This window comes from Anopheles maculipalpis, chromosome X (assembly GCF_943734695.1).
Source record: "Anopheles maculipalpis chromosome X, idAnoMacuDA_375_x, whole genome shotgun sequence".
NCBI classification, from domain to species: Eukaryota; Metazoa; Arthropoda; class Insecta; order Diptera; family Culicidae; genus Anopheles; species Anopheles maculipalpis.
The window spans coordinates 5885916-5913516 of record NC_064870.1 but is presented as its reverse complement, the minus strand read 5'-3'; the positions used below and the strand labels follow the sequence as shown (position 1 = coordinate 5913516).

The 27601-nt window shown below is 47.0% G+C and overlaps 1 protein-coding gene across 1 annotated transcript; it reads right to left on the bottom strand.

The window, feature by feature from the left end:
* Positions 1 to 69: 69 nt before the first annotated feature.
* On the bottom strand, positions 70 to 27601 carry LOC126562303 (protein scalloped). Its single transcript, XM_050218766.1, has 9 exons — positions 27507 to 27601; positions 17831 to 17973; positions 17739 to 17741; positions 17222 to 17360; positions 2881 to 3011; positions 1314 to 1517; positions 1007 to 1230; positions 681 to 915; positions 70 to 328 (listed from the first exon to the last, which is right to left on the bottom strand). Exons 1-9 carry the CDS (start codon positions 27568 to 27570, stop codon positions 215 to 217), a joined length of 1257 nt encoding a protein of 418 aa, XP_050074723.1. The 5' UTR covers positions 27571 to 27601; the 3' UTR covers positions 70 to 214.

Below are 27601 nucleotides of genomic sequence, written 5' to 3'. Positions count from 1 at the left end.
GCTCGGATGCGTTTGGCCCTGTAGTTTCGCGGGGAACGCTAATGCTGGTGTTGCTACCGTCATTGCTGCTGTGCGTACTACCATTGTTGTTGTTGGTGGTGTGGGTCGTGTTGCTGGTGTAGTCGCCGCTGGCCAGAATGTTCGGATTGCTTAGGATAATGCTGTCGCTAGTGTTATCTAGTCTATGGTGCGCACGGTGATTGTTGATTTCTTGCTATTCCTTCACGAGACGGTAGATATGGTGCTGCGCACCGTGCTCGGACGTCGACACCTCAAACACGAACGCCACACACAATAGCGTTTCGTCTGTGTCTTTGTTGGATATAACCTACGGCAGATGGAATGTGTTGAGGGGATTATTTTTTTTTGCTTTTATCAAAAACAGTACAATATAAATCCTAACAACTAAATTGCGTGAAGCAGAGGAAGTAGACGGGAAGGTTGTAAAGGTATTACGAAAGTGGATACGGAATTGGGAGACAGGAATATTGTGGTCAATCAGGTTAAAGGACAAACAGTAGAGCTTTCAGGAAAGGTTAACTTCAAACAGAGAGTATCAAATAATTCGGAGGACATTCTGATGATAAGACCTAGAGACTTAATGGTCTTACTGATTAAGAAATCAACATCAAACTATCAAATCTAAGGTAAGCTAACGGTGAACAAACAATCACACTCACCTGTAGGATGGTGAAGTTTTCCAGTACACTGTTCATCATGTATTTCTCCGGTAGGTGTTTCAGCTTGTTGATGAAGTTGATCATGTAGTCGCACATCGGCGATCGACTGATCCGGTAAACGTAGCGACCGTTCTCGATCCGGGAGTATTCTGTTTCAACCTTCTCCACCACCTGCTTCCCGAACGAACACACCTTTGTAGAGCAGGTAATCACCATATTGTCGTTGCTTTCGTAGCTGCAACGATACACACACAAAAAAAAAGGTAAACGATAAGATTTGCGCCAACCAGTTACACAGGACACCACGACTCGACGCCTCTACTTACTGACTACTAACGCCGTAGAATGCACCCGCATCATTGGCGATGTTTGTATTAAGGTCCGCCCAGAACTTCACCAGGAAGAACGCATTGCTCGGACCCTTCTCGTACAGCTCCTTCAAACCACCGGACTTCTGCGGGAACTTGTCGTAGATTTCTTTTACCTCCACCGATTCCAACAGTGGGTTGGCCGGTGTGTCCGCTATGTGCACGAACAGGTGCTTGTGATACTGTGCGAGATAGCGCAAATGGTAATGGTATTAGACATCCGGGAACTCTTACCTGACTAGTAGCTGGCAGTACGGGTACTTACGGTTTCTTCAGCGCGCAGCTCCAGATATGCACTGTACTCGACCAACCGGAACTTGTGTGTTGCGATGGCGCGTCCCTCCCATGGGTGTGTGGGCTGCAGGGCTCCTTCCGAGACGGCGGTGGCGGTCTTCATGGGGTAACCGGGCTGGGCGAACGGTTTCACGTCCTGGGAAGTACTCGGTTGCAAACCTGGCTGCCAGAATTGCTGCATTGTGATGAAAAAAAAGGGGGGGGGAGGAGAACGGACAAAACAACACGAACGATACAATATTATTGGCGATATTTGGCGATTTTTACGTTTACGAGATGTTTTTTGGGGAGCATGGCTAGTATAATTCTAACTTTTTTTTTGAGGCTCAAAGCTAAAGCGATCCTGACGAATGACCAGTGACACATCATGCGAACATTAGGGAAAAACATCGAAATTGATCTAAGGTGAGTGGGGTGAAGACGAATTTGGGTAACGGTTAGAGGTGATGAAGTTTCGAGTTGATTTCTGAATTACACATTCTCAAGCTCTGGATGTAGTCCGATGGGTGTCCCTGAAATAACCGTTCATCAATACATGCTCCGGCACATGAAGTAAAAATTCCAAACAGCGCTAATATGCATACATTTGCCACGCTTGGACATTGCAATTAAAGCTTGGCTCTCGGACATTATACGTCCGAAACCAGCAACCGAGTAGTAGTCCCTCCACGTGTCTTATGCCACACAAAAACATAACCTGTCAGCGGAACGGCATTAGTAGCCACACAGGCACAGCAGCGTCTGTTAGCGTGTTGGCAGCCATCTCATCGCAACTCCAAAGCCAAACTCGCAGTGTGAAAAAAAATGGCCAACAAGCAGCAGAACAAACTGAGCGAATCGTTTGCGCTAACGAAAGATAGTGTGGTACGCTTACACCAGTAGCACTAGGATGGTGATGTTGGTACGGAAGATGGTGGTGGTGGTGGTGGTGGTAGGAAGGATTGACTAGGGGAAGGCGACCTTTCGCTGCGGCCATCGTCACGATCTGGGCACTGCTCATGCCGGTCATGTTCGTCGGGAAGACTTTCTCCTTCACACCCATCAACGGGTGATCCTGGGACGATGGACGATCGAAAATGGCAATAGAACAATTTTTGCACCGGCATAATCGCACCCACACATACACACACGCGCGCACACACACACGGTAAAAAAAGGAAGAGAAAGAAGAGTACAAAAGTAAACAAAGAAGAAAGTGAAGCAGACACACTAACGATAAAAGGCGTTCCATTGGTTTTAGGTTTGTTTGAAGTTGAAGAAATTGAGGATCAATTTAGGAGTGATTGTTACATGAACATGACTTGTGCATTTTTTTTGTTGGAGTATATTTGTTGGTGAAGGGTGTGCGTGAAGGTGTTGTTGCTAGTTAGACAATCTGTCTTTTGAATCCTTGTACTCTTCCGGAATTCCCATCTCGTTCTCTCTCTCTCTCTTTCTCTCTCAAACTTCTTCGGTCACATTGCTTCCCTCTTAACGCTTTCTTCAGCAACGTCCCATATGTCGAAAGGAACTGCGCCGCTCCTTCGCCCAACACTTACCACTTTCATCTTGGCCTGGAACTCGCGCAACTTCCTTCTGGCTAATACTTGTATGTGCGAGCTGACCTGCTTCCGAGTTCTCGTCTTGCCGGTGCGTAGTTTGATGTAGCGAGCGATCAATTCATTGCGACCTGAGGTAAAAGATAAAACACACACAAAAAAATGTATTAGAATTTTGAGCACATATCCTATCAATTCTAGAATTACCGATTGACGGTAAGAGGGGTCTCCTTTTCGAATGGAACCATTCCCACCTACGAAAGGCGACACTTTGAAACTATATCTTCCACTCGAACATCAACAACGACTTAAAGTGATCCCATCCCAAGAAAGCTTCAGATAATGCCCGGAGAATAATGGGGTGACAATCCAGCAAAAGTAATAAGCTACAGAATAGCGTTTTCGTGCACCTTGACAGGGGGTGGGGGGTTGGTTGTTGGAGATGCTTTGCGGCACACTTTTCGCTAGAACTCTGCCAAGGCAGACTGTTGCAGGAAGGGAAGCATTCTTCAACGTTATTGGACACTCCAGGCCCGCCGTTTCCAGTGAAGCCACCTCAAGGTTGTGGGAGTTTCCTGCCAGTGTCTTCCTGTGATGCTGCTCCTATTACTTCAACCCACTTGCCGCACCGGGGGGAGGCAAGTCCACCAAACCTCCCATTTTTCTGTACTTGAATACTTGGCGCACAATAAGCAAAATCAAAATGGCAGTTGCCCTTGTATTCGGGGTGACTATATGAAGCAGGTCCTGCCGCACAGCACTGTCTCCTACCGCTGCCGTCCTGCCGCCCTTTTAATTGTTCCTAAGAATTGTTGGCGCAGTAACCGAGCGACTACTAATTAATTTCTGTACCCATTCGAGCGGAATTCTTTTCGCCTGCACAACTTTACTCTTTTATCATCGTTGTTTGGTCGTTTGTGTGTGTACTTTTTTTTACCATGTTGCTGCTCTTCGTTCCTCTACCGCCCTCCCATCCTCATCGGTTTGTTTCGCTTTGTTACATAACCCAAACTGTCGTCCCCGCCCGAAGAAGGAACTGCTGAAGTTAAGGACTCTCCTCCAGAGCTCCCTGTTGTGATGGTGGCAACCGAGTACAAAAAAAAAAACGCGTCTTGAGTTCTTGCCGTTGTCAACGATATTGCGAGCGCGATTCCCAAACGCCGGTGTGGCGTGTACGCGCGCTTTGCGCCCGCGTCTTTTATTGTTATTTTTATCATTAACGTTCACTCCGTTCGTTGTGCGAGGAATGTAATTTTATCTGCACCTTTACCCCAATCTTTGCATTCGGTCGCCCAGGGTACTCAAGCCGCGTTATCCTTCGTACTTGCTGCTTTAAAAATAATTTGTTCTTTCTCTCTCTCTCTCTCTCTCGCCCTAGAGCGGTTTGATTTTTGTGCCGTTAATTTTATTCCCCGGTGCCCATTAGGTGCTCCCGAAGTTGCCCCGATCGGCTAGGACACAGCGCAGGAAGCACATTAGTTGTGCTCGTAATTCTTGAAGCTGTGAGGGTTTCTTTACGGGTTCCTTTTTTTTTTTTTACTCGCTCACCAAGCGTTTTGTTTTGTTTGGTGACCTTTCCAAGGTTCCGTTTGGGAGACATGCCTGCGTGCGCCAGGAGTATCGCTGGAAGGCATTCCGACCGTTCATTTATGCTCACGGCGTGCGCAAATTACTCCTCCACGGAATACACACTATCAAGGGGAGCCTCGCGAACGCACACTCACATCTCCAAGACTTGCCGTTTAAGATCCAGCAACAAATTTGCTGCCGCCGGTACCGTTCCTTAGCGCCATTACAACAGGACGTCCTCGCAACGGTGAACCACCTTTTTTTTTCCTTCTCTCTGACCAAGATTTATTACTCATCTGCTGCTGCCGCGAGAAAGCTGACGGGCAGGTAGCGTCGGCAAGGAATGAACAAACTCACCAAGAGGGTTGCCGTGCGTAGAGGGCAGCTAAAGCAAGGGTAGTTAAAAATAATTTTAATTTATTTTTGCTAACTAAGTGTGCACGACTCCGAAAGACTCATTCGAGGTAGGCCCAAAACATTGTCTTTAACGACAGTTCGTTTCGGTAGTTTTGCACAAAAGGAAAACAGGTTGCAGAAAACAAATGGCGTCCAATAACGTTTTTGAGAAATATGTTACTTCTTCAAGGTAAGGACTCTACTCTGTTTCTGACTAGAATCAATGGAGATAGAGTTAAGACAGCTGCAACGTCGATAAGTGGCTGGAAGAACACAAGAAATATGCGCCACGAAAGAGTCAGAATACTCCTAGAGTCCTCACGGTCTTCACACGGCAGGACCAGAGTTCTAATCTTATCCAGTTTCTGGATACGTGGTATCAACACATGTCAGTATAGCAGCCACTATTACCAACCGTAAGGCCGTTCAGCCAAGAAGTAACGTAAGAAGATTTTTAAGACTCATGTACTCCAGAATTGATTTGAATATCTTGATCTCAACATTCAAACTCCAAAACACAACTTTCCTTCTGGTACTCACAATGCTGGACAAACAGACTAGTACCAGCAGCGTTCGTCCACAGACAAACAGACAATTCTTCCTTACACCACGCGGACTCATCAAGGATGATGAAGAAGGCAAGCAAAGTGTTTTTCTTTTCCACCTTCCACCATCCGTGGGTAACCGGCGGGGCAAACACTTGCCGTTTACGAGTGTCGCCGCCCGATCGTCGTCGGTAGGAAGCATCTTCCTTCCGGCAGTGTTCTAGCTCCCTTTACACGACCGCCTCGCTACCCCGGTTGTGTGGTGCCGAGCGCGCGTATATATTCTAATTTTAATTATTGTCCTATGCTTCGCTTTTGCCTTCGCCGCCGGTGCGGTACAGTTGGTGTTTTGGTTTGGACGGAAAATCCACCACCAACACACACCGAGCAACAGAAAGCGTGCACCGAAGCGTACCGTTTCCCAAGTCACCACACATAATAGGACGGCATGATTTACGGTTTCCCAGCAAAGGTGTTTGTGAACGTCAACGGCGTGAATATGTATGTGCGCTTGTGTGTGTGTGTGTATGTGGGAAAAAGGTTCGGGATTCAAGAAATGCGTTTGATACGGTTGTCAGAAGATATAAAATATGGCAGCTGACAAAATATGTCGGAAGTTTTCCCTGAACGGAAGCCAACGACCAAAGAATGTTGATTCACCGGCCGTAGGGTGTTGGTCTACATGATTTGCCCTCTTTTTTTTCATTCTTTGTTTTAGTTTTTGCGGCGAGAGAACCGAGAAGTATTTTTCCAGCACATTCGATGCACACAGCGGATGCAACAAGTACAAAAGAAAAGCTAAGTAATCACACTTCATTCCAGAAATCGTGTTAATTGCATACTTTACGGAGCAATATGCAAACATTTACCAATTATGGAATCTTCACCTTAGCTTAATGGCTGACCAAGTCACGCCGGACATCGATTGGCTTGCTAGACTTGCTGATACAACGCAGTTGAATAATTAGACCTCACTACAGGGTCCTGACGAGAAAACCTCCTCTAGCCACCGCTAGAGCCATTATGCAATCTGCACAGTGAATTCTACTTTTTTGTAAACAAAAGTTCACTTTATTACTGCCTATCTGCCACACATTCAGATCATTTGGCAACAATGACACAACAGCATACTATATTGTCTACATTATCTAATCGCGTGTAATACACGATAACTTCGTAAAGCAAAAATATAAAAACGACGCTGGTAAAGTTTATTGACGTTCGAGGTTTACAGGTGCCGTACACTACGGAAATGGAGCTGCGATAACAAGCGTGAAACTGGCGGGTCCAAAAACAATAGCCCGCGTTACAAGACGTGTGTAGAGTCACGTGTTTGGATCCGAAGTTATTGGTGGCGCGGCGTGCATCACCACGCGATAAAATGGATCAATTGCTGTAAAGGATGTCTTTTGTGTCAGCGCGCACTGCACAATTCTTCGATTCGACAGCCTCCAAACGCTCGCCTTGTGGAAGTGTTCCACGTAATACATGTACACATCGAACTTCATACAGTGGAAAACCTTCCAAGATCAAAGAGCAGTGTTCCCGGTGTCATCGCTTCTACACGTCTGCTGCCGAAACATAACATACAAGCTTTTAAGGTTCCATGTTCATAACTCAACGGCCGGGGGAGGCTAGGTTTGTGCTTCTGACTTTATCAAGACAGCCAACAAACGGCTGTGAATAAAAATTGAACAGTTTATTTTGTATCATCCCGTCTCCGGAGTTGGCGAGGCACCGGCAGTGAGACGTCTCAATCGAGCATCCGAAAACGCCAACAGCAAACCTCACCCACGATACAGAGGCATAGCGAAGTGTATTATGGAAGGCGTAGCGTAAAGGAAAAACCATCTCGGCAACCGTTGTGAGTGATGTGTGGTGTGCTCGCTGCAACATCATCATCATCATCATCTGGTAGCGCCTGAATGACGACTATCCACCGTACGAAAGGCGCGCGCACACAAACATACAACAAGCTTTGGTGACATGGCGTAAAAATGAGCACGGCTTGCAATAGCGGCCTGAGTAGGGAATAAAAGCCAGCACCAAACACGCACACACACACACACGAGGCATCAGGACTAGAAACAGGGGGAGGGGAGAAGAAGGTTACCGTCGCGTTTATAAATTTTATTATAAATAATATAGCGCGGAATTTGGTGCCGACGCAAATATGCCAAGCATTTTTGTGTGTCGAGGGAAAAAACAATTTTGAGATTCGAGCTTCCAGGACACCGGGGCTTCGTACTGGCGTAGGATCGCTTCTTCTAGCTTCGCCCATTTCGCCGCCGCCGCCGCCGACAGTCACCGGCGGACTCGCTGTGTTCCAGCGTTGCGTGGAATGGTGATATATATAATACAGCTTTTTTTTTTCGCTTTCGTTTCTATACACAACTCAACCACCCACACACCCAAAACCTTCCATCGCGAAACATTCTTTTTTGGTTTGGTTTGCCATACTTTGCCTGTGTGTTTTTTTTTTTTTTTTTTTGCTCACGGTTTAACTATTTGCTGCGACGGAAATGCTTGTCGCTGGGCCCAACCCAAGCGCATTGCGTAGCGCCTGCAAGGTAGGCAAGCAAGCGTGTTTTTTTTCGTACATTCCTTGTTTGAGTTTTTCCTCGCGGCTCACACAGGGCTTCATCAAAATATTTTTCTTTTTACTCGTACACACGGGGTAATCGCTTAGTAGCAAAAGGTTTACATGTTTTGAGGGAAATATTGCCTTCTTCTGCGTTCTGCGTAATTCCAAAATGATCCATTTTCTTCCAGTATTCTCTGAGAATTCTCCTCCACGTTCCAGTAGAGCCTGCCGAACTAATTAGTGAGAGAAAGTGATGCAATTGCATTCTAATTAGAAACGTCCATACGTCGAGCCTTTAGCGTGGATAAGGTTGCCCGTCAACAAACGGCAAGCTGATCCCGATCCTGCTCCGTACGTACCGAAAACCAAACAAAAAAGGATAACAATATCCTATCATGCACCGTTTATCGAGGATTAAGCTGAACTCTCCGTTCGCAGAAGGTGCGAATTTGTGCGTCCAACAGCACCACTACAAGCCGGAAAAAAAATACGCTGACTACAACGAACGACGTACTACGGACGGTCAAGCGCACATTGGGAACGCCACGGAGTTGTTGAAACGATCTGCATCTGCTGCTAGCAATAATGCACTAACGCACCTCCATCCCCAATAAAAAAAAGACGAGCCCAGCTCTGATACAGGAGCGCAACCGTGCAGTATCGTACACGGCGTCGTCTACCAGCTGGCCCGTAAATTAAGTGCACAATCACTGCCGGCGAGTGCCAACGTACCTCACCAGCGCCGGGGTGCCCCTGTAGAGCAAAATTCGCCACTACAGGACCATACGCGTACGAGTTGCGAATACGTAAATTGGCATTAGTGCTTCGTCGAAGGACTGCGTGTGTGGACTCACTCAAACCTTGAAAAAAAAAAGCAGGACTAGCATTTCGTGGAGAGGTTTTTTTTGTTAGCTATATTTTCCCATACACAAACTTCCCAACTACCGTCGCGAGGCTTTCATCATCGTCATACGGACGTGGTAAGAACCATTGTTTCTATCGTGCAGAACCGTTGCACCTATCCTGTGTGTACCAAGGATTGCGCGTGTACTATTATTTCAGGCGCGCCCGGAATGACACCATTATGATCAATTAATTCAACCTCCCGCCCCACCCCCACCATCCATGCATGATCCAGCATCCTAAGCAAACCGTATCCTTCTTGCCATCAGTACGCCGGGCCGGGTATTAGCGTGCCGTGCTTTTAACTGGCAAAGGTTTGCGTACGCAACGGTGCTGACGTAAAACCACAGTCAACTTAACACCCAACCGACAGGTTCACAGGGTAACGACGCGTGTTTTTTCTCCCGCTCCTCCGGTTAGTTGTTTCTTAGGAAAGCGGCGGCACGTTTGTTCATTAAACCCTAAAGGAGCTTTCCGTTGAGCTTTGATGGTCCGGATTTGAAGTCAACAATTTCTACAAGTACGAGATTTTTGAAAAATTATTAGATTTTGTAAGCAAGATTACTATCTTAAGGGTTATATGCAAAGAATCTGGTCACAGATACGTTGGGACTCGTCAAAGGAAGAATTTAACCTGGAAGGGGAATTATCCTTCTTGGCTTAAGGACCTACTACGTCACGCCGGCCATCAATTGGCTTCCTAGGCGTCCAGTGAAATCCGGTGCTATTGTCGCATCTATCACCGGGCTTCCTGAAGTAGAATATATAGAATTACTTGCGTTACCAACGCACCGTGTCGTCAAATCGTACCCAGACCATTCCTCCGAAGTCTAGACTTCACTATCCAACTACGTGGCATCAGAAGATCTCTTCAGTCATTAAATAGACCAAGCAAAAGAATAGAATTATTCCTGGCTCGAATCCTCTATCCGCCAGGTTTTGTAGTCGGATGTAGTCGGAACATCGGATGAAAGTAGAATTCCTGATGACAACTGAACCAATTTCCCATGACCTTATTACAATGATGAAACTAAACTGTCAAACTTATCGAATCGAAGTCTACTCACGGAAGGTCATAATACAACAATTCTACTTAGGAAAAAGGTTTAAAGACTCTCGTTCTTTTGTTTTCTGACGCCCACTTATGTGTTTTGGGCAGGAAAATGCAACATGTTTAAAACCATGGAACAAGAGACAGGTGACACTTTGTGAAAACGAGTAGGAAATAAATAAGAACCCCATCCGTAGATGTGGGGTTAACTGTTTCCTCTATCATGCAAACTACCACCACTCTCAGGGCTTCCTTCCCCCCCCCCCCCCCCCCCCACCCCTTCTTGACACCTTTCTGTGCTGTGGATTCGCCTGCTGACTTCGCCTTGGATATTGCAAAGCAAGACGAAGAAGTTGTGCGAATGCAGGGGATTGGGCCACAAAGCGTACGCGAACCATTTTCATACCGGGGAGCAGCCCTTTTAGCTGTACGACCAGCGAGGAACCTCGGCTCGGCAAAAACCCCATATACTCGGCACATCCCCGAAATGGGAGAACGGTTTGGAGGATGGCGATGTAAACATATATTGCTGCGCAATGGATGTGAAGTGGGTGCAAGAAAACTGACAATAATGCGAGGTGGGAGAGATGGTAGGACGATGGCATGCATGAGCGAAACCGAGCGGGTCCGGAAAATGAGTACAGCGCAGTTCTGCAAGGGTCGAGGTCGATGGTGGATGGAACGATATTCGGTGGAAGGAGGAAGGAAAACTATGCCAAGAATGTGCAATTAGTGAACGGTTCCAGGGCCCGGGTACACATACACAGACACTACTACAAAGAGAATGAGAGATAGAGGGAGACACACACACACACACACACACGCATCTGGAGTACACACATACGTACATGTTTATGTGCATGAAGTCAGGATAGGAATAAGGGCGAACACACCCATGGAGGACGACGCTGACGACAACGACGACTATGTTTGAAAAGCTACGGCCTTTGCCGTTTCCCAGATGGTTCAGTTTATTTCCCTTCCTTGACTTTTCACCTACACACAAACACACATACACACACACACACACACACAGCATACACTCACAAAGTACCTTCTGCATCAGGAGCCTTGTTCTACCAGGGTAACGTTGTCCTGTTCTAGCGTCCAATTCTATCTCCAATTTCTGCCATTTCTTGTGCCCAGCAACACTGCTGATGCTCTGACTTGCTGGAAGCAAGGATCCAGCAAATTTTCAACAACAGACCAAAGTCCGGTACGAGTTCCGAGCCCCCCCCCCCCCCTGTATTGAGACTCCCCGTAAACCGTTGCAATGGATTTTTTTTGCCCTTTCTGTTTCATCCTTTTATTAATTTTACGTTGTATCCGGAGATCAACAACAAACCCAAAGCGCCTTCCGAGAGCACGAGACACGACGGTGCAGCCACGATGTGTATCCTCTTGTAACGTTTATCCGGCGAGCCGTCGTCCGGCTTCGGGTACAATACAAATTCGTTACAAGACATCCACACAGCGGCTGGGATTCTCGTACAAGACGGGCGAGAAATCGTAGATTGATAGTCCTGAGGAGGGCGGATCGAGATGTCACGGTGGGTAGGGACGAGGAGAAGAGTTCTCCAACTCGAGTGTACGCCTTGGTAAGCAATTTGGTAGAGCATTTTCCTCCCACTCCTTCTTAATCTCGCAGTGAATGGTGGTGGTGGCGGTGGTGCTGCTGCTACTGTTGTTGGCCCTGTTGGCAATGTCACGAGAGCGGTCAACTGGAATGAATCGTTCTCAAACCAGTCACTCGAGATTGTGTGCAAACGGATGACCACTGCGAGCATGTGTGTGTGTGTGTGTCCCAGTCTCCTTTAAAAGCCATTTTGGGGCAAATAAATCTTTCCCCGCCTATGAGTGCCGCGACTCTCAATCTGCCATCATCTCCATTCGCCCATCTATTGGACACGTGTGTATTGTTCATTTAGGATTTATGTTTGCCCTTTTTGGTGAAACTCGACATACCCACGCACACACACACACACACACACACACACACACACACACACACACACACACACACACACACACAACATTGGTTCATAGCCACACGCAGATAAGACTGGTTTCCTCCGATGCTTTTAATTCTGCTGCTGGATCCTGGTCACGGCACCGCACGCCTTATCTCGTGCAAGATTCGGTGCGATTAATTGTACCGCTCATTCGACCCTTTTCGACTTTCGGCGAGGAATCTTGGCAAAATGGTTGTGTCTGGCAAAGCAGGAATGCAACAGCCAAAAGCGTTATAAGGACTTTCTTGCCCGGTGAAAATTACCAGCAGCGAGCAGACCCGGGCAGTGTGGTTGGAAATTGGTCTTTTGAATTATGATTGCGGATATGTCGTTTTGCTGGTACGCAACTATTGCAGCAGTGGAGTAGAGGTAGACAGTGAGTGCCAATACCTTTCCTTCCCTCTCATTCCTTTTTTCTCGCCGCCCTGGCTCTAGATACACCAACAGACGCATTACTCGGCTGAATCTTTCTCGCCAGCAAGAAGAAACAGTGAGAAAACAAAGAACATTCCTTTCCCAAAGCCCGAAACAAGAGAGCTAGTCGCATGAAGTTTCCCGCTGCCGGTTAAAAGCACATTTTCAGTTTACCGCTTTTCCGAAACAATCGACACGCGAAGAAACCCTCGTAGCAGAACCCGAAGCTCCACCGGCTGTGGTGGGGAAACATGGTGGAAAACATCTTTTATTCCCAGCTTGAAGTCCAGCTCAGTGACTGAGCCTCAGACGAATTGTATGGGGGTTAGGAAAATTGAAGAATGGTCTGTGTGGGCGTGATGAGTTGACTACCGGAGCTCACTGGCACACGAGATCAAAAGGAACCTTCCCGAAAACCACCATCCATCAGCGTTTCCGATTCGCAGAGCTTCTTGGAATGCTAGTGCTCTGGTCCAGTTAGAGCATGCTTCTATTTCTTTAGAAAATGTTCCTTGCTCGCTGTGGAAATTGCAAGTGTGAGCAAGAGCAGACAGTGACAGTGTGAGAGAGAGAGAGAAACAAAGAACCGATGAGCGACTTTTGCAATTCCTGTGCGTTAGCCCCTTCACATGTATACGTCCAATTTCTGCGAACTTCCGATTCATGGTATTGCCGAGATCAAGTTTATCCGCTTGTCATCGCAAGGACCGGCAAGTCGTGCCTGCTGACGAGTGTGGCAATGCTTCCCGTTCTTCATATCCCCAGCATCTTCAGCCTCGTTCCTGGTGATGCTTTGATCTTATCGTCAAGCTCGTCCAAGCCTCGGTGAAGCGCTGGTATATTATCCCCTTTTCGGACAGTGACAGTACGCTAGCGAGAGTGGTAGAGCAGCATCAAGGATAAGGATTACTACCACCCAATCATATCGTTCGCGTTGGTTGCCCGGTGGTTGCCTTTAAGCAGCATCATGGTCGAGAAAATTAATTTGAATCCCCATAAACTGTCCCATCCACACGTCACCACCTTCTGCTGCCCCCGAGTCCTCACTCATAAACGTCCGGAGAACTATTTGGTCTGGAGGTGAATTTTATGCTTCCACTAGCTCATGGCTATACACACACACGTACAACGAAAGCACAGCTGGTGCCTGCTGGACACAATGATTGGTTGAGGGCCATCGGGGGAGCAAAACCATACTTGAAAGGACAAGCGTATCTCGCCACATATATATTCTATAGAAGCATAAGAGCGAGCCAAAACGATACTCAAGAAAATTATAGGACCTGGTGAGGTCTGGCTCAAGAGCGAAATAGAGAGAGAGAGAGAGAGGGAGAGAGAAAGTAAAAAGAAAGAGAGCCCTGTGGTGCGCTGAAACTTGTAAGAAATTTAATTTGCCGACAAATTGCGAACTCCCCAACCACCCTTGCCAACAAGCACACCGTCTTCGCACCCTTCTGAACGGTTCTGCTCCATGTGCCAACTTGTGTGCCAACACGAGAGGTGATGGTGAGTCTCTTTAAGGATTTTCCACACCACCGCCATACACCTCATGCAGAGGTTTTGTTGAGTGAGCAAAAAGTCACACAAGAAGCAAAGCGTTCTGACGATGGTGGTGTGATACACAGACACACACAATCACCATCATATGCTGCCAACTACTGCTTTTCCCGGTCTTGATAATGGTGATGATGATTACGATGCTGTTGATGAAGGTTATGTCAGACAACATTATTCGGAAATAAAATGAGTGTTTCCTTCGGTACACAACGGTGGGAACCAAGGCGCTTACAGAAAACAGGAGAAGAAAAAAAGTGATTTCGATGACGTATTGTAGATGGCGGAATTGCTAGGGAAACAGTGAATAATCCTGGTCACGGCACCAGACGAAATGGAACGCATGCAGTGCTATCAAAGACGGTTATTAGTAGAGCCATAGCTGAGTGTAGAGTCAAATAATTTCACGTCTTGCAGCAAAACTGTCTTCTGGTTACATGAAACCGATCGCGCGCAGTACGGCAGGCAAAGGGCGCCAAGTATCGTCAGCTATCCAAGAGACAAATTCACTCACAAACACACAAGCGCACTTCGCAGCATAGCCGTTGGCCGCGATAGTGTGACACCACCAAGCGAACCTATCCGTATGTATGTGTGTACGTGTTTATGTGTAAGTGGAACACATTCATAAACCTATCGGAGACGGAAATGATGGGTGGAAAAATGGTGCCGAGCAGGGGGTAAGAGAGTTGACCAGTTTGACCTGTTCCAGCTGCGGGCCCACATTGCTAGAATGGCAGGCATAACGGGCCTGGCCCGTTCCTCTGCCGTCTGCCCCATCGATCCACCTACCCTCACAATACCTCTACCACATACCTGGTTTAGTGCGTCTTATAGACGCATTCTGGTTTTCGCATAGCCCAGCTGAAGGCGAAAAAATTATGCAACGACAAGCAAGCAACCAGATACACAAACTTCCAAGTCCAGGCTGCTACGGTTCCCCATCGGGAGAGCGCGTGTTGTCAACTCGTCGTCGTCCAGAATTATTATGCCTGTCAAGGCTGGTTTTTTTGTGTGTGTGGCGAAGGCAAATTAGCCGGACCAAACAACCAAACAACCGCTGATTATGCCATTCATGCGAAACGCGTCCCCAAAACAAACCAAAAATACAACAGGTGAGACAGCAAATGGGCATACCATGCGTAATGAAAGGAAATTAGCTCATAGTGTATTACAACTTTTTATCCAGACATCAGTGGCAAGATAATAGTTGAGTTGCTTGAGTTAAATAGTTGAGGATGCTGTCAAATGTATGTCCAAGATAATAAATATGCTCTAAACCTTCTAACGGTTGTTATACATCCATAGCTTTACACGATAAGGCAGGAGGGTAGGACTCTTCTGATCAATCGCAGTCCTAAGTTCGAATCCCTGGAACTCCCAAGTCCTAAAGTTCCTTAATTGGAACATTTTTAAGACTTTACATCAGCTTAAGTAGCGACCTTATGGACTAAGTGTGAGGCGACAACACGGCAGAACTTGGTGTTCAATTCCCATCCGAACCGTTCCAACCGTAGTGAGGACTTGAATATCCAACAACCTGATATCATCAAGTCTAGTCTAGTAGTAAGCCATTAGATGGCCAGCATGACCTCGTAGGTCGTTAAGCCAAGAAGAGGAATATTGCAATAAGGAGGTGGACTAACATGGAACTACTTTGTTGCTTCCTGCTGTATATGACATCGTGCTTAGTTTGCACTTTTTAAATCATTCTCTGCGAAGTATGTTGAAACCGATTTTGCCCACCACGGAGCTGCCCACCTGGCACCCCATAAGACAGCATTATTATGAGCTGCTCCAATAAAATAGCTCCATCGATGATGGCATAGAGTGATGATGCAGCGCAACACAGGCAATAGGATGCCTGTACAAAAATAAAACACCCGCTTCCACACATCCACAACACGTCCAAACACCCGGTCCACTATCGCACATTTCTTCGCCTGCCAGGTCGTCGTCGATATCGTCGTGCGCACGTTCGACCCATCCGCGGGAGCACCCTCGGCTCTAGTCTTGAACTTGAACCCATTTTGGTTGAGGTGAGCACGCGCGACCCGATATCGAAACCGGGACGGAGAAGCTGACACGAAACGCGCTTCAACAAAATGAGGTGTTGAGTTTGCAGTGTATAATACCCATGCACACACACGGCTTCGGACATAGGTGCAAGCAGCAAACAGCGAAAAAAAAAACACAAACTGCGTTCCTCGCGTACGTCTAACGCTGGGTGCAGAAAACGGAAAGTGGAGAGAGTTGGGTCCTCGCGAAAGCAAAAAAAAAAGCAGGTGCCTGGCGAGTGCTGACCACTCGAGAAGTTCCCGCAGCAGGGTGTGTTTCCCGGCGATGGATAAGTATAAGATAAGCAGCGTATGATTGTTGAACGCCGTGTTTACGCTCCGGAGGAACCGTGTGAAGCGGCTCAAGGGCGGATCTCGGAAGTCCTAATCTTCTTCGCCTGCACTCCGCGCGCTGGGGCTGACACGTGCAGCATCGTGCTATCAGCGGGCATTGCTGTATGCCACCGTCGTCCGACAAGGCAGCGACCCGGCACTTTGCTTCAATTAAATGCCATGACAACCAACGGTGGAGGAACCAATTCTCGACAGCTCGAGTGGCGCTCTTATGAACGAGCTCCGCAATCAACCTGAAACCGAACCACTCGTGTCGCATGGTAGAGCCGATACAAGCGCGTACGACAACGACTTGCAGCGAATTGAACCATGGCAAAATGACTGTCGCAGCTAATTAGGTGTTGGCGTTCCGGTATGCGAGGGGATATCCTCTGATAAACCCTTTTTACACCATCTGGACACTGGGTTAGCGTAATTCGATTTTTGTTTTTAACTGCTTCCTCGTGCAGTAGCAGCAAATGAAGATGTTGTAACACACGCCGTGCCAAGGTTCTGATGTCATCGCAAACAGAGAGTTTCCCCAAAACTTCTAGCAATCTCAATTAAGACACAGTAGAAAGAAAAAAAAACAAACGACAACATGGCTACAGAGAAGCAATGACTGCGAGGGGGGGGGGTTTGACAGTTGTGTCCAGTCCATCCGGTGATATGGACTGCCATCGATAAGACCAAACAGCAGGTATTTTCGTTTGACAGCCTAGCACCCTGGTGGTATCAACTGCGTAAGATACTATCACGGGGTGAGTCGGGCTAGGTCGACTAAATGGTACGGGGTGTATCTCGTCTTTACCTTCACGTCCGGTCGGGGCACGTACGATAAGATAACGATGGTCTAGCAGCGCTGCGTACAATAAATGTTCACCCACGCAGGACAAAACGAATAGTGTAATAACTCCACTTACCATACATTTTGCCTTCCTCGGAGAGAATGATTTTTCGACGACCGCACGGTGGATAGATGGCTAGTGCCTCCTGGAAGCTCTGTTCGATGTCCGGACTCCAAACGCCCTCGGCATCCGCCGACGACAGATCCTGTTCGTCCTAACACAAGCGGGTCGGTGTGTTTGGGTGTCGACAGCATTTAGGCGCAGGTACGAGGGGGTAAAAGGATTCGGTAGCGAGGATCAGGATGCATGTAGGGAAGAAAATGGTGTGAGTCAGTTCTCTGATTTTTATGCTCTCTGTATATGATCGGTAGGGAAACAGCGCTCAAACAGCGTCATCTTCAGAACACGGTAATTGTTTGCTAGAGTTTTATCGATTGCATCGCGGTTTGCATTTAAAACACTTCGTCGTGTGATTCAGGAAGTATTAGGACTACGATACAGCAATGTACGACAAAATCCGGCATATCAAGCTTCTGAACGATGATGGCTGTCACACCTGTTTCTCACAATCAATGTCACGTGTTACACTTACGTCCTACAAAGACAAAAAGAAAACAAAAAACAAAGCGTTAAAAATGTGTTCAGATTGTATACCTCTAGCCGGTCGAGGGCTTGAAAACTTACATCGCTCATGTCGCCGACGTCCAAATGCTTGCCACCGTCCACGCCGGAACCGTTGGTGTCGTCCGGGACCAACGAACCGGCCGTTGGTCCTGGACCCATTTGTGTCCACCTTGCCGTAATGGTGCTGGCTCCCAGTCCACTATCTGCGAGAGCAGAGGAGAAAGCAAACAGGGTAAACGGTTAGTACGGATATTAATAAACCGGGCAGCCCTGTTGGATGAATTCTACAGCTAAGAAAGCGTACGAAAATTGCAACAAAATACAAATCCATCGAGATGTACACACTACCTTTACTTTCTAATGCTTCTGATTGTGTTTGCCACGCTCGGGAATGGTAGGTTCAGAATTTAATGACCTCTTGCAAGTGGCCGACATATATAAAAAAAGTGGAACCTCGACGTGCCCAGGAATGGAAACGCACGCTTATTAATGCGTACGGCAGCGCAAGAGGGAACGCAAGAGTGCGCGGTAGGAATACATAGGGACGCACCGACAGCCAAACAGGACGCCAAAAAGGACTCCGACATACTTTCACCTTTACCAGCTTTTGTTTGCAGTCGTTTTCTCGCTTCCTTTTTCTCGATGATGCAGTAGATACACCAACAGAGCCAGAAAAATAGGAGGAATTTCCCTCATAAAAAAGGGTCGCCACGTTATGCATTTATTACAACGAGAGGAAATGAAACATTTTTTTTTTTTGTTATTGGTTTGGGATTGTTCCGTTTTTACCCGTTTCTTTTAACCATCGCGAGTTTTTGCGCGATATACGCTGTAGTGAAATAATTCGATCCAATGCTGCTTGGAATTCGTCGCCTGTAAACTGTATCGCGCGAGGGCATTCCACCCTACGGTAGCCGTTTTTCTCATGCAGTTCCGGTTTTTTAAATAGAAAGAAGAGATGGTGCGGTAGGAAATGCACTGCTGCGAGAGACGGAACGAGACAGAGGGACAGTGTGAAGCGATAATATAACACACGCTACATCCGGTACCAGGATCACTGATCCGTAGGACGACAGCTGCAGCTGGTATCCTTTTTATTTTCACTGCTGCACGTCCTTTTACACTGTGCGGGGCTTTCCTTCTCCATATGCGGGTTTTACCGTACCGAGACAGAGAGAGAGAGAGAGAACAACAGCAAAACAAATGCACCCTAAAGCTTTAACGTCACCCCTGAAAATGATGCTGAAGAGTGAGCACTCTGCAGCAGAACTAGGTTGAGATAATAAAAACCGGTAGCTCGATATGCGTTTTAATACAATTCCATCATTTTTCCTTCAAGTTTAGTGGTTATTCGCTTCACACAAATTTCTAATGAATGATTTAAACTGCTTAACAAGGTACAACACAGTAAACCAAATATTCGTTTAAAAATATTATTAGCCGTTTATGCTATAAAAAAAAATTCACGATAAACTCTCTGGATCAAGTCCCACCACGTTTGACATTGCTTAAGCATCTTCTTGTTTTAAATTCTTTAAAAATTCGTTGCTATGTAAACACTTCTTTGAGTTTTAAATTATGTTGCAACAAATAGTAAGCATTTACTCTAACAGAGACGCTATTAAACTCATTACTATACCTCTTGATTCTCTTGAACAGTTTCAACAGATATTCGTTTAATTAATAATAAATAAAACGTGCAGCATCGTCAAGACAGCACAAACAAACAGAACCTATCAATAAAGCAAACAACAAAATGTAACTTTCTCCTTACATTTTTCTTCACCTTGCAATGCTTGCAATTAATTTAAACAAAATCCACCCTTGAAGGGTTGAAGCGAGAAAAACCAACAAAAGTTTGTTTTGTTTGTTTGTTTGTTTTCTGCTCGTCAATAAAATAAAAACCAAATTTTCATATCGGGCGATCATGGCACCACGGCACGCGATGGGTTGCGTCCGAAGTAAAACACCTCACAACACACACTCGAAGCTCACCGTGGGTGCTTGCTTCATGGTGCGGTGGGGTGGTGGTGGTGGTTTGGAAAAATTTGTTTGATCTCAATTGTGCGTGATTGATTCATGTTGGCGTCTGGCAGTTTTCCAACAACAACAGAAGCGAACAATGATAACGAGGTCTAAGATGAGGACGTGAAGAAGGAAGAGAAGGGGAAGGAGAGGGTTGGGGGGGGGGGGCGAGTGAGCCAACCCTCGATGGTGAGAGGGTGTGGAAGAAATGAATGTCGAGCAATTGCGTGGATCCCTTCAAGCATAAAAGTGCTGTTATGGCGCTCTGCAACTGCAGCTGAAGTGGAGTGGAAGAGGGGAGGAGGGGGGGGGATTAACACCGCTACTTTTGCGCTTGCCCCTTTCCACTACGCTACCCGCCACAGCACGCCACCATCGAAGAAATGCTACCACTGTGTCTCTGTGTTTGTAGTTGAACATTTACAAAATTGGGGAGGACGCGATGGTGTGGAAGGGACGATAAATAGGGGCCGTTGCGTACGGCCATGCATGGATGCTGCTGGCATTTCTTCTGCGTAAAATTCCTGCCACTACCCCCGCCCCTCCCCCCCCCCCCCCCTGGTCAGCCGGGGAACCAACAACCGTGCGTCTCCATTGAAATCGAACGAACGATTTCAACGCGTCTCGCGCACGTGTGGGACGAGAGCGGTGGTGGTGATGGATTGGCAAGATTTTCCCTCGTAACTGTAACGGCCACGAAGGACAGACGCTTCTCGGGTTTCGATTTCAAGGGTACAGTTCGTACGAATGGGGGAGATTATTTGCTGCTTCGCGCTGTGTCCAAACAATCACACATCCAGCTGCACCGAATGTGGCTCACAGTACTGACCAAAAAATGGTGACTGACAGATCATTCTAAATCGCCAGTAGCAGAACTCGCACCCAGCAATATTGCAAAATTGCTTAATATTTTCAAGAGCTTTAAAATAAAATGATGAGGTTTTAAATGGTCGCTCCCCTCCCATGTAAAAGGACCTTCCGTCTCGATCATCACCAACAACAGGGTGGAAAAATCGTCTGGCCCACACCTCTAACCCTGGAGACCAATAAAAAAAACCCATCTTTCCCGGGTGGAGCGTTTAGACGCTCGCAGGCGAACTACACGACACGTCACGAGGCGAAAAGTCACAGCGCAGTAAATTTTATGTGCCGACGTTAAGTTATTTTCATTTAATGGATTTTTTTCCTCCCCCCTGCTTCTTCCTCCTCTTCCCCCCCCCCCTCCCCCCGCACTGCCGTGGTTATGCCAACAGGGCGAACAATAAAGCCGGATAGCTGAAACCCACATCTCCGCAAACCAGCCGCCCAGTGGGTGCAGTCCTTAAGAAAAGGACACAAAGCCAAGCTTTAAAAGGAGCGTTTGTGACCCACACAAATAGACACAGCCAAGAAAACAGAGGAATAAAAAGAAAACAACAAACATGCCGCATAAAAACTCTACGCCAGTGAGTGTTGTTCTCTGGAATTTAGTGTCACATTCAAGTCACTACCACCACTATACCGGTCGACAAACGTACGCGACTACAGTAAAAGGATAATAAGAACTCCGGCTCGCAACACTGCTAGTGGAGATGTCAGTTGTAAAATGTGCACGAGAGTTCGTGACGCTTTAACCCCTTCCGTATGAGGGGGGGGAAGGGAATGATATTTTTATGGCACAAATATGGCCACCGTTTTCCCAATCATAAAGTGAAACGCTTTCCATACGCGCTCGGCAGAACAAATGCGCAATGATGAACAACTTTTATTACTTTTTAATGAACATTCGGGTGCTCCTTCGGGGACTTGGAGTGTTTTTCTGCTCTAGATGAAGTAGACAGTTTACTGATGCCCTTTCTTGACAGTTCCAACAGATAAGGTAGACTGTCCACAGGTATCTAGAATATGCGACAAAATTCTTTTCTGCTTGTTTGCTTCATCTTGAGAAAGGTCGAGAGACTCCAACAACAGAGTTCCAATTCTTCCACTTCATTTTCAACAATGTCCAGTTCATCTCAGAAACTCTGTAATGTATTTGAGGCACGTCGTATTCCTTAATTTCCAACCATTTCTAGCGAAGGTTTGTAGGATCCGGCAAAGCAAAACTGTGTCTGATGAAATATCAATTTAAAAAAAAAACCAAACCAGACACAATCAAGTTGATGAAATAAACATGAGCGATTGGATGTCTCGTATAGGCAGCAACCAGCCAGCAGCACTGTGTTAGTATGGCGAGAACTCCGCAAGAACTCTAGCGAGGTTGAAGGAGCGTCGACGCCTCTACGCAGTAGAAGCAAGCACACAGGTGTCGTGATTAGAATTACGCTTTCGATTACACGATCGAATTGGAAGGGATTTGTGACGCAGAATAGCGGTATTTGTTCTTGAGTTTCTGTTGTTACCTAAAAGAGAAACTGTCACTTTGAAACACAGATTGACCTCGAGCTGTCAAATAGGCGCGCGCCCGCACACACAAATATGCGCAAAAAAAACCTAACTTAATAACTCACACCCCCCCCCTGCTCATCAAGATCCGACCGTTTCTCGTCCCCTTGGACATGGACCCCGCGCGTCCACGTGAAACCGCAATCCGACTGTGAGGGTGAAGTGGGCTTTGGTAGGGATAGGAGGTGAGCCGGCTTTACACAGCTGGCCTTCGTTTCGTTCGCTCCAGTTGCTACCACCGCGACACGACGGATCACCTTTCAGTCTGCCCCACCAACCAAACCAACACAGACACCAGGTGCGAGCAGTGTGAACGGCTTTTGTTCGGGCATACGTGGTATAGAGCTGTGTCGCTGCGAATGCTGTGCACTAAAAGATTTTCGATTAGTGTACGGCTATCCGGCAAACGGCGAAAAGAAATCACACACAACTCTATCGAACACACACAGCTTCTCGCGTAAGAGATTTCTTCATATGGCGAAGTCAAGCGTCGTCGTGCGTCCACCAAAGTACGCGGCACACAACGTACACACGTGAAGAGGGTCTGCTCTACTTGCAACCACGAACGGGGCAATTAATCGTTCTTACAGTGCTAAAAGTGCTTAAACATTCTAAATAATAATGGTTTGCTTATTAGGTGCTGATTAAAGGCATCAAAAACTTCGCTCGGTCACACTGCTTTCCGACGAATTCTGAAACGAATTTGACGTTTTCTTCTTGCCTAATCGAACTACTAGGTCACGCCGGACTGGACCACGTAAGCTGGTTAGTCAATCCTCTCTACGAGGAGGAACGATTCGGATGGAGTTCGAACCCAGCAGAACCACGTAGCAGATCATTAAGCCAAGTAGTATCTTACATTCGGAAAGGCTCCAGTACTAGCACGAATATTCGATTAGAGCGAATGTTTCGAGAGGGGCACTCGATGACCCAGAGCCTGTATAAATCTTTCATGGATTGGGCAGCAAATTGAGGACTTCCGCAACAAGCCATTGCCAGGTTCGGAAACGGCTCTGTACACGGGAAGTCCTTACAGTTCTCGCTACTCGGATTGCAACTTCGTTCCTGCCGTGTGAAGACTGGATCCGTTGTCGTTTCTACCCACCGGGCCGCCATTTTTTAGATCCCACAATCAGGATGTACTATCCAGCGACGGAAAAAATGAAGTCAAGGAACTTACATTTCAAGACCGCTGTGTTTGTAATCTCAGAAGGTCATTTTAATGTTATATAAGACATTCTTCAATTTAGCGCAGGTACATTTCCCAAAACAGAAACCAAAATCTATTTGATGACATTTGTTATAAAAGAATCGTTACCAAATTCAAAAAACAAATAAAAATATTATTGAAACAAAGTGAATCAAATGAAATAAATTTGCCTTTAAATGACATCAATAGCTGTGTTAACAAAGCGATAGCAAAATCGAGCAATAATACCTTTCGTTACAATATACGAAAACAGACACTCGTTAATCAAATGCAAATAATAATAAACCAACAAATCAATGCAAACAGGCGCAGACTACGAGAAGGGACACGGAGCTAATGCCAGAGCACTTTGATATTAGCATGCGTCGCGACACCGAAATTACTGCTTGTCCACATCCCTTGACCGAGAACGCACCCAAAATCCCTCCGGCTTATTTATAACCGTGCACCGTCTCTTCCACGCTTGAAGTTCACGAACCTTTTTGCTCGTCAATGTGTGTGTGTGTGTGTGTGTGTGCGCGTGGTTGCCTTTTATGCAAAAGCATTGTATACAGTACGCGCCCACCTACACAAACTTTGAAGCACCCCCCCCCCCCCCCTCCCTTTACCTGGATGCACCCGGAAGAACGCACCGCAGGAAGAGGGCCAGTGACATCTTCAACATGGGCGCCCTACGCCACACCCACGGCGGCGTCCTTCTTTCCCGGGATTTCCATCAGCCCGGCGTATCATTTGACGGTTCATTGGAACGAGAGTTTTTCTTGCCTGCCTGCCATCGACAAAGCAGCGACGACGACGAAAGCGATTGAGATGCAGTTTGCATACTAAGCACAACCTTCTTATGTTTCCCCTCGAGCCGCTCTCTCTCTCTCGCTCGAATTTCTCCATCACTTTTCTCTCGTCTACCCTGCGCTGTTTGCCTTCGTGCCATGTCACGAGACGGCGACATAATGGGCGGATATGTAGGGTGGGACCACACTTCCCATTATTGCGCACCGTCGCCAAGTATAAGCAGCACATTATTCCACTCGCAACAAAACCGAACACCAAAGCAAGCCAAGCCTGTAAAGGATTGCAGTAACCGAGAATCAGAACTGCAACGCATACAATGCGTGCGAGGGACACGTGCATCTAATGCTTATTGGGCGCCATCTTTCTCGTTCGGTTGCGCGAACATCGATTACATGCTCCGGGTGGGTTGTAAGTTGGCAAAGCAACAGCAGTTACTTCCATGCACCCTTACACGGGACAACTGCCTGCAACAACAAAAACAGAAAAGAGAGCGAAGCAACAAGTGGATGCGTTTTTTGTGACCCGAAGTTCAATTGCAAAATCGATCAAGAAGGAGTATATGGGTCGGTAGCGACAGCAGAGGCGCCTCTTGCTCGGTACTCCGAGCAAGCGAGATCGAAGTGCACCACTACCTGGAAAGGACTAAAGGACCCAAGGCGCGCCTGTCACGACGCTCTGTTGCCATTCTAATGAGCCTGGCCGCGTCTCGTATGCTATCATACACCTCAAAAAGCCCAGACTTCGCCAGACGGTTTACGGCTGTCGTCACCATCCATAAAAGCGAAGTTGGTAAGCAGTCGGCGAATAATGGAAGTCTTCTAATGGTTGAGCAGTGTGACAGACAGGCAAAGTTTGCGCGCCGGAGCAATCAACCGGAAGGCAACACTCGGCGGCATCGCTCGGTGTCAGTAAGCGGCAGCCGAAAGTCGTGCAAAAGGTTGAAGGTTGTGCGACACACACACACACATCGCACCTGCAACATAACCTCTCAAATTGGAAACTTGTTGGGTGAGTTCTAGCAATTCTAGCAGTCATTATTTTGGACCCAGTGGGATGCTTCATTTACACAGGAGTTAAACAGGTTGATAAAAAACATCAACTTGTTACTGAGGTATGGGATAGCAAATCAATTGCTTGTGATTGGAATCTCGTCATCATCTATCACATATACCAGAACAGAGATATTTTGGACTGCAAAATATTCTCCCTAATCCTTCAGAATAAGCTTGTCCCATTGTCCTACTGACCAGATCTTCACCATGCGGCAAATCTTGGAGAAGATGGCTGAACAGCAGATGAACACGTACCATCTCTTCATAGATTTCAAGGAAGCATACGAAAGCATAGCCTATTGGAATCCCGGCCAAACTGATCAGGCTTGTTAGGATGACTATGACCAACGTCACATGCCGGGTGAAGGTGGATGGGAAACTCTCAGCCTCGCCTGTCTTCTATTCATCTTGGCGCTAGAGAGGGCCATCCGTGACTCGGAGGTGAAGTCTTCGGGAACCATTTTCTATAAGTCAACCCAGATTCTGGCATACGCTGATAGAGACGGAGTTGTGCGCTAGGATGCTGGGGGCCAGCCGGTACTTTGTACAGCCTGAGGAAACATCTCACCTATAAAAATATGTCGCGACGGTCGAAGCTGGGACTGTATCGTACCTTCATAGTCCCAGTACTGACATACACCTCTGAGACATGGACCCTGTCCAAAACAGACGAAGCCCTCGTAGCCGCGTTCGAGTGGAAGATGCTCAGAAGAATTGTTGGCCCCGTATGTGTGGAACAGGCAATGGAGCAGCCGCTGCAAGCGAATTAGCCTGACGATACCACGTAGTTGGTTAGTCAGACCTCACTACGGGGGGACGGTCCGGATGGGATTTGATCCCCGGTTCTGACGTGTGAATACCGCTCGATGCTGGGATCTGTTAGCTCAAAATATCATCTTCAATCCTACCGTAACAAGGTAACGCACATATGAGAGCCTTGGCAATGCCGTAACACCTAACCGGATAAGATGGTGGTATTTCCCCGAAAATTAATTGTGAGTTTGAAAAAATTTGAATTTCAAATTATATTACGCCGAGCCTGTCCTCCGCGCGTGTGTGTGTGTGGAGGCGTTTGATTGTTTTATTGGTGAAAGATGGGTAAGAATTGCGCGCGCCCGTGCACACGCACACGCGGATGAAGATGTGGCGTGTGATGGTGCGTGACTTGCTAACGATACAGGAAGATCAGGTGTAAATGAGTACAGCTTTTGTACGCACTATTATATTGACACAATGTGTAAGATACGAGAGAGAGAGAGATAGAGAGAGAGAGAGAGAGAGAGAGAGAGGGGGGGGGGGGGGGAGAGCAGAGTGTCTTAGTTTGATTGTGTGTTCGATATGTGTCACCCCATGTGAGGGGTACGGCAGCTTTGTTAAGATGAAGTGATGCTTTATTTGCAAACCTGCCGCCATCGAACGGACTCATTGCGCACTTGTTGCCCGCGTAATCTCTCCGTTACTCGCGCTCTTTGTATTTCTTGTCTAGCCTCCTACGGCCACCACTCTCTCTTTCACTGTGTCAACAAACCAATCTATCTGGACACGGTGAATGCGTGTGACGTGTGGTTTTGAGGTCAAGACGCGGGCACCACCTAAAATTGGAACCAACGAACTTTTTCGGACCTCACGCACACCTGCATCAAGGAGATGGTCACCTACATTGTCGATGCTAGTTCAGACTGTGCAGCGAGACACTTCCGACGACAGCAAACTCTCTGATGACGCAGTTAATGTAACCCTACCACACACAGACGGACGCAGCCATGACGCGGAACAAGAAACTTGGGATTTTCGTCTTACCTCCTTTACACCGAGAATGATGCGTCTGTGACTCATAAATCATAACACAACGGGTTGGTGCGTTGGATGCACACAAAAAAAAAACGCTGCCTTTCAGCAGTTGCCCTTCCTTTTATCTCCCGCTTTTGTTTGTGATTTCTTGTGTTTTCCTTTTAAGTCACGCAGTTTGACCATTTCGGTTGCTGACGCTGCGCGTGTATGAATCATGGTCACGAATTTTCCTGCGCGCAGTGTAACATAGTAAAGTTTGACAGATACTCTGTTGCTATCTGTCAACATTAATTTGACAATATTTAACATTTTTAACGCCTGTCATCCAGGAGCATATTGAATTGTTAGATTTTAGAGATTGGAACGTTCGAAATATCCACCACCAGATGAAATACGACTTAAGATTAATATTCCCAATGAATAGACATGTTGTGTTTTTTACCTAAATAAAGTTGTCGCTTATACTGGAGCAGCTTACAGTCGTCCGCTTCGTGTTCTATCTTCATGCAGCGCGTGTATGTTTACCCCACCAATTAC

Excerpts from the sequence above, each read along its gene's own strand:
- LOC126562303 (XM_050218766.1), bottom strand. The coding sequence starts at position 27,570 with ATGAAGATAGAACACGAAGCGGACGACTGTAAGCTGCTCCAGTATAAG. Across the intron at positions 17,974-27,506 it reads TAAGCGACAACTTTATTTAG|ATAGTGGACTGGGAGCCAGC; the intron begins GTAAAAAACACA and ends CTGCTCTCGCAG. Across the intron at positions 1,518-2,880 it reads TCCAGGCCAAGATGAAAGTG|CAATTCTGGCAGCCAGGTTT; the intron begins GTAAGTGTTGGG and ends ATCACAATGCAG.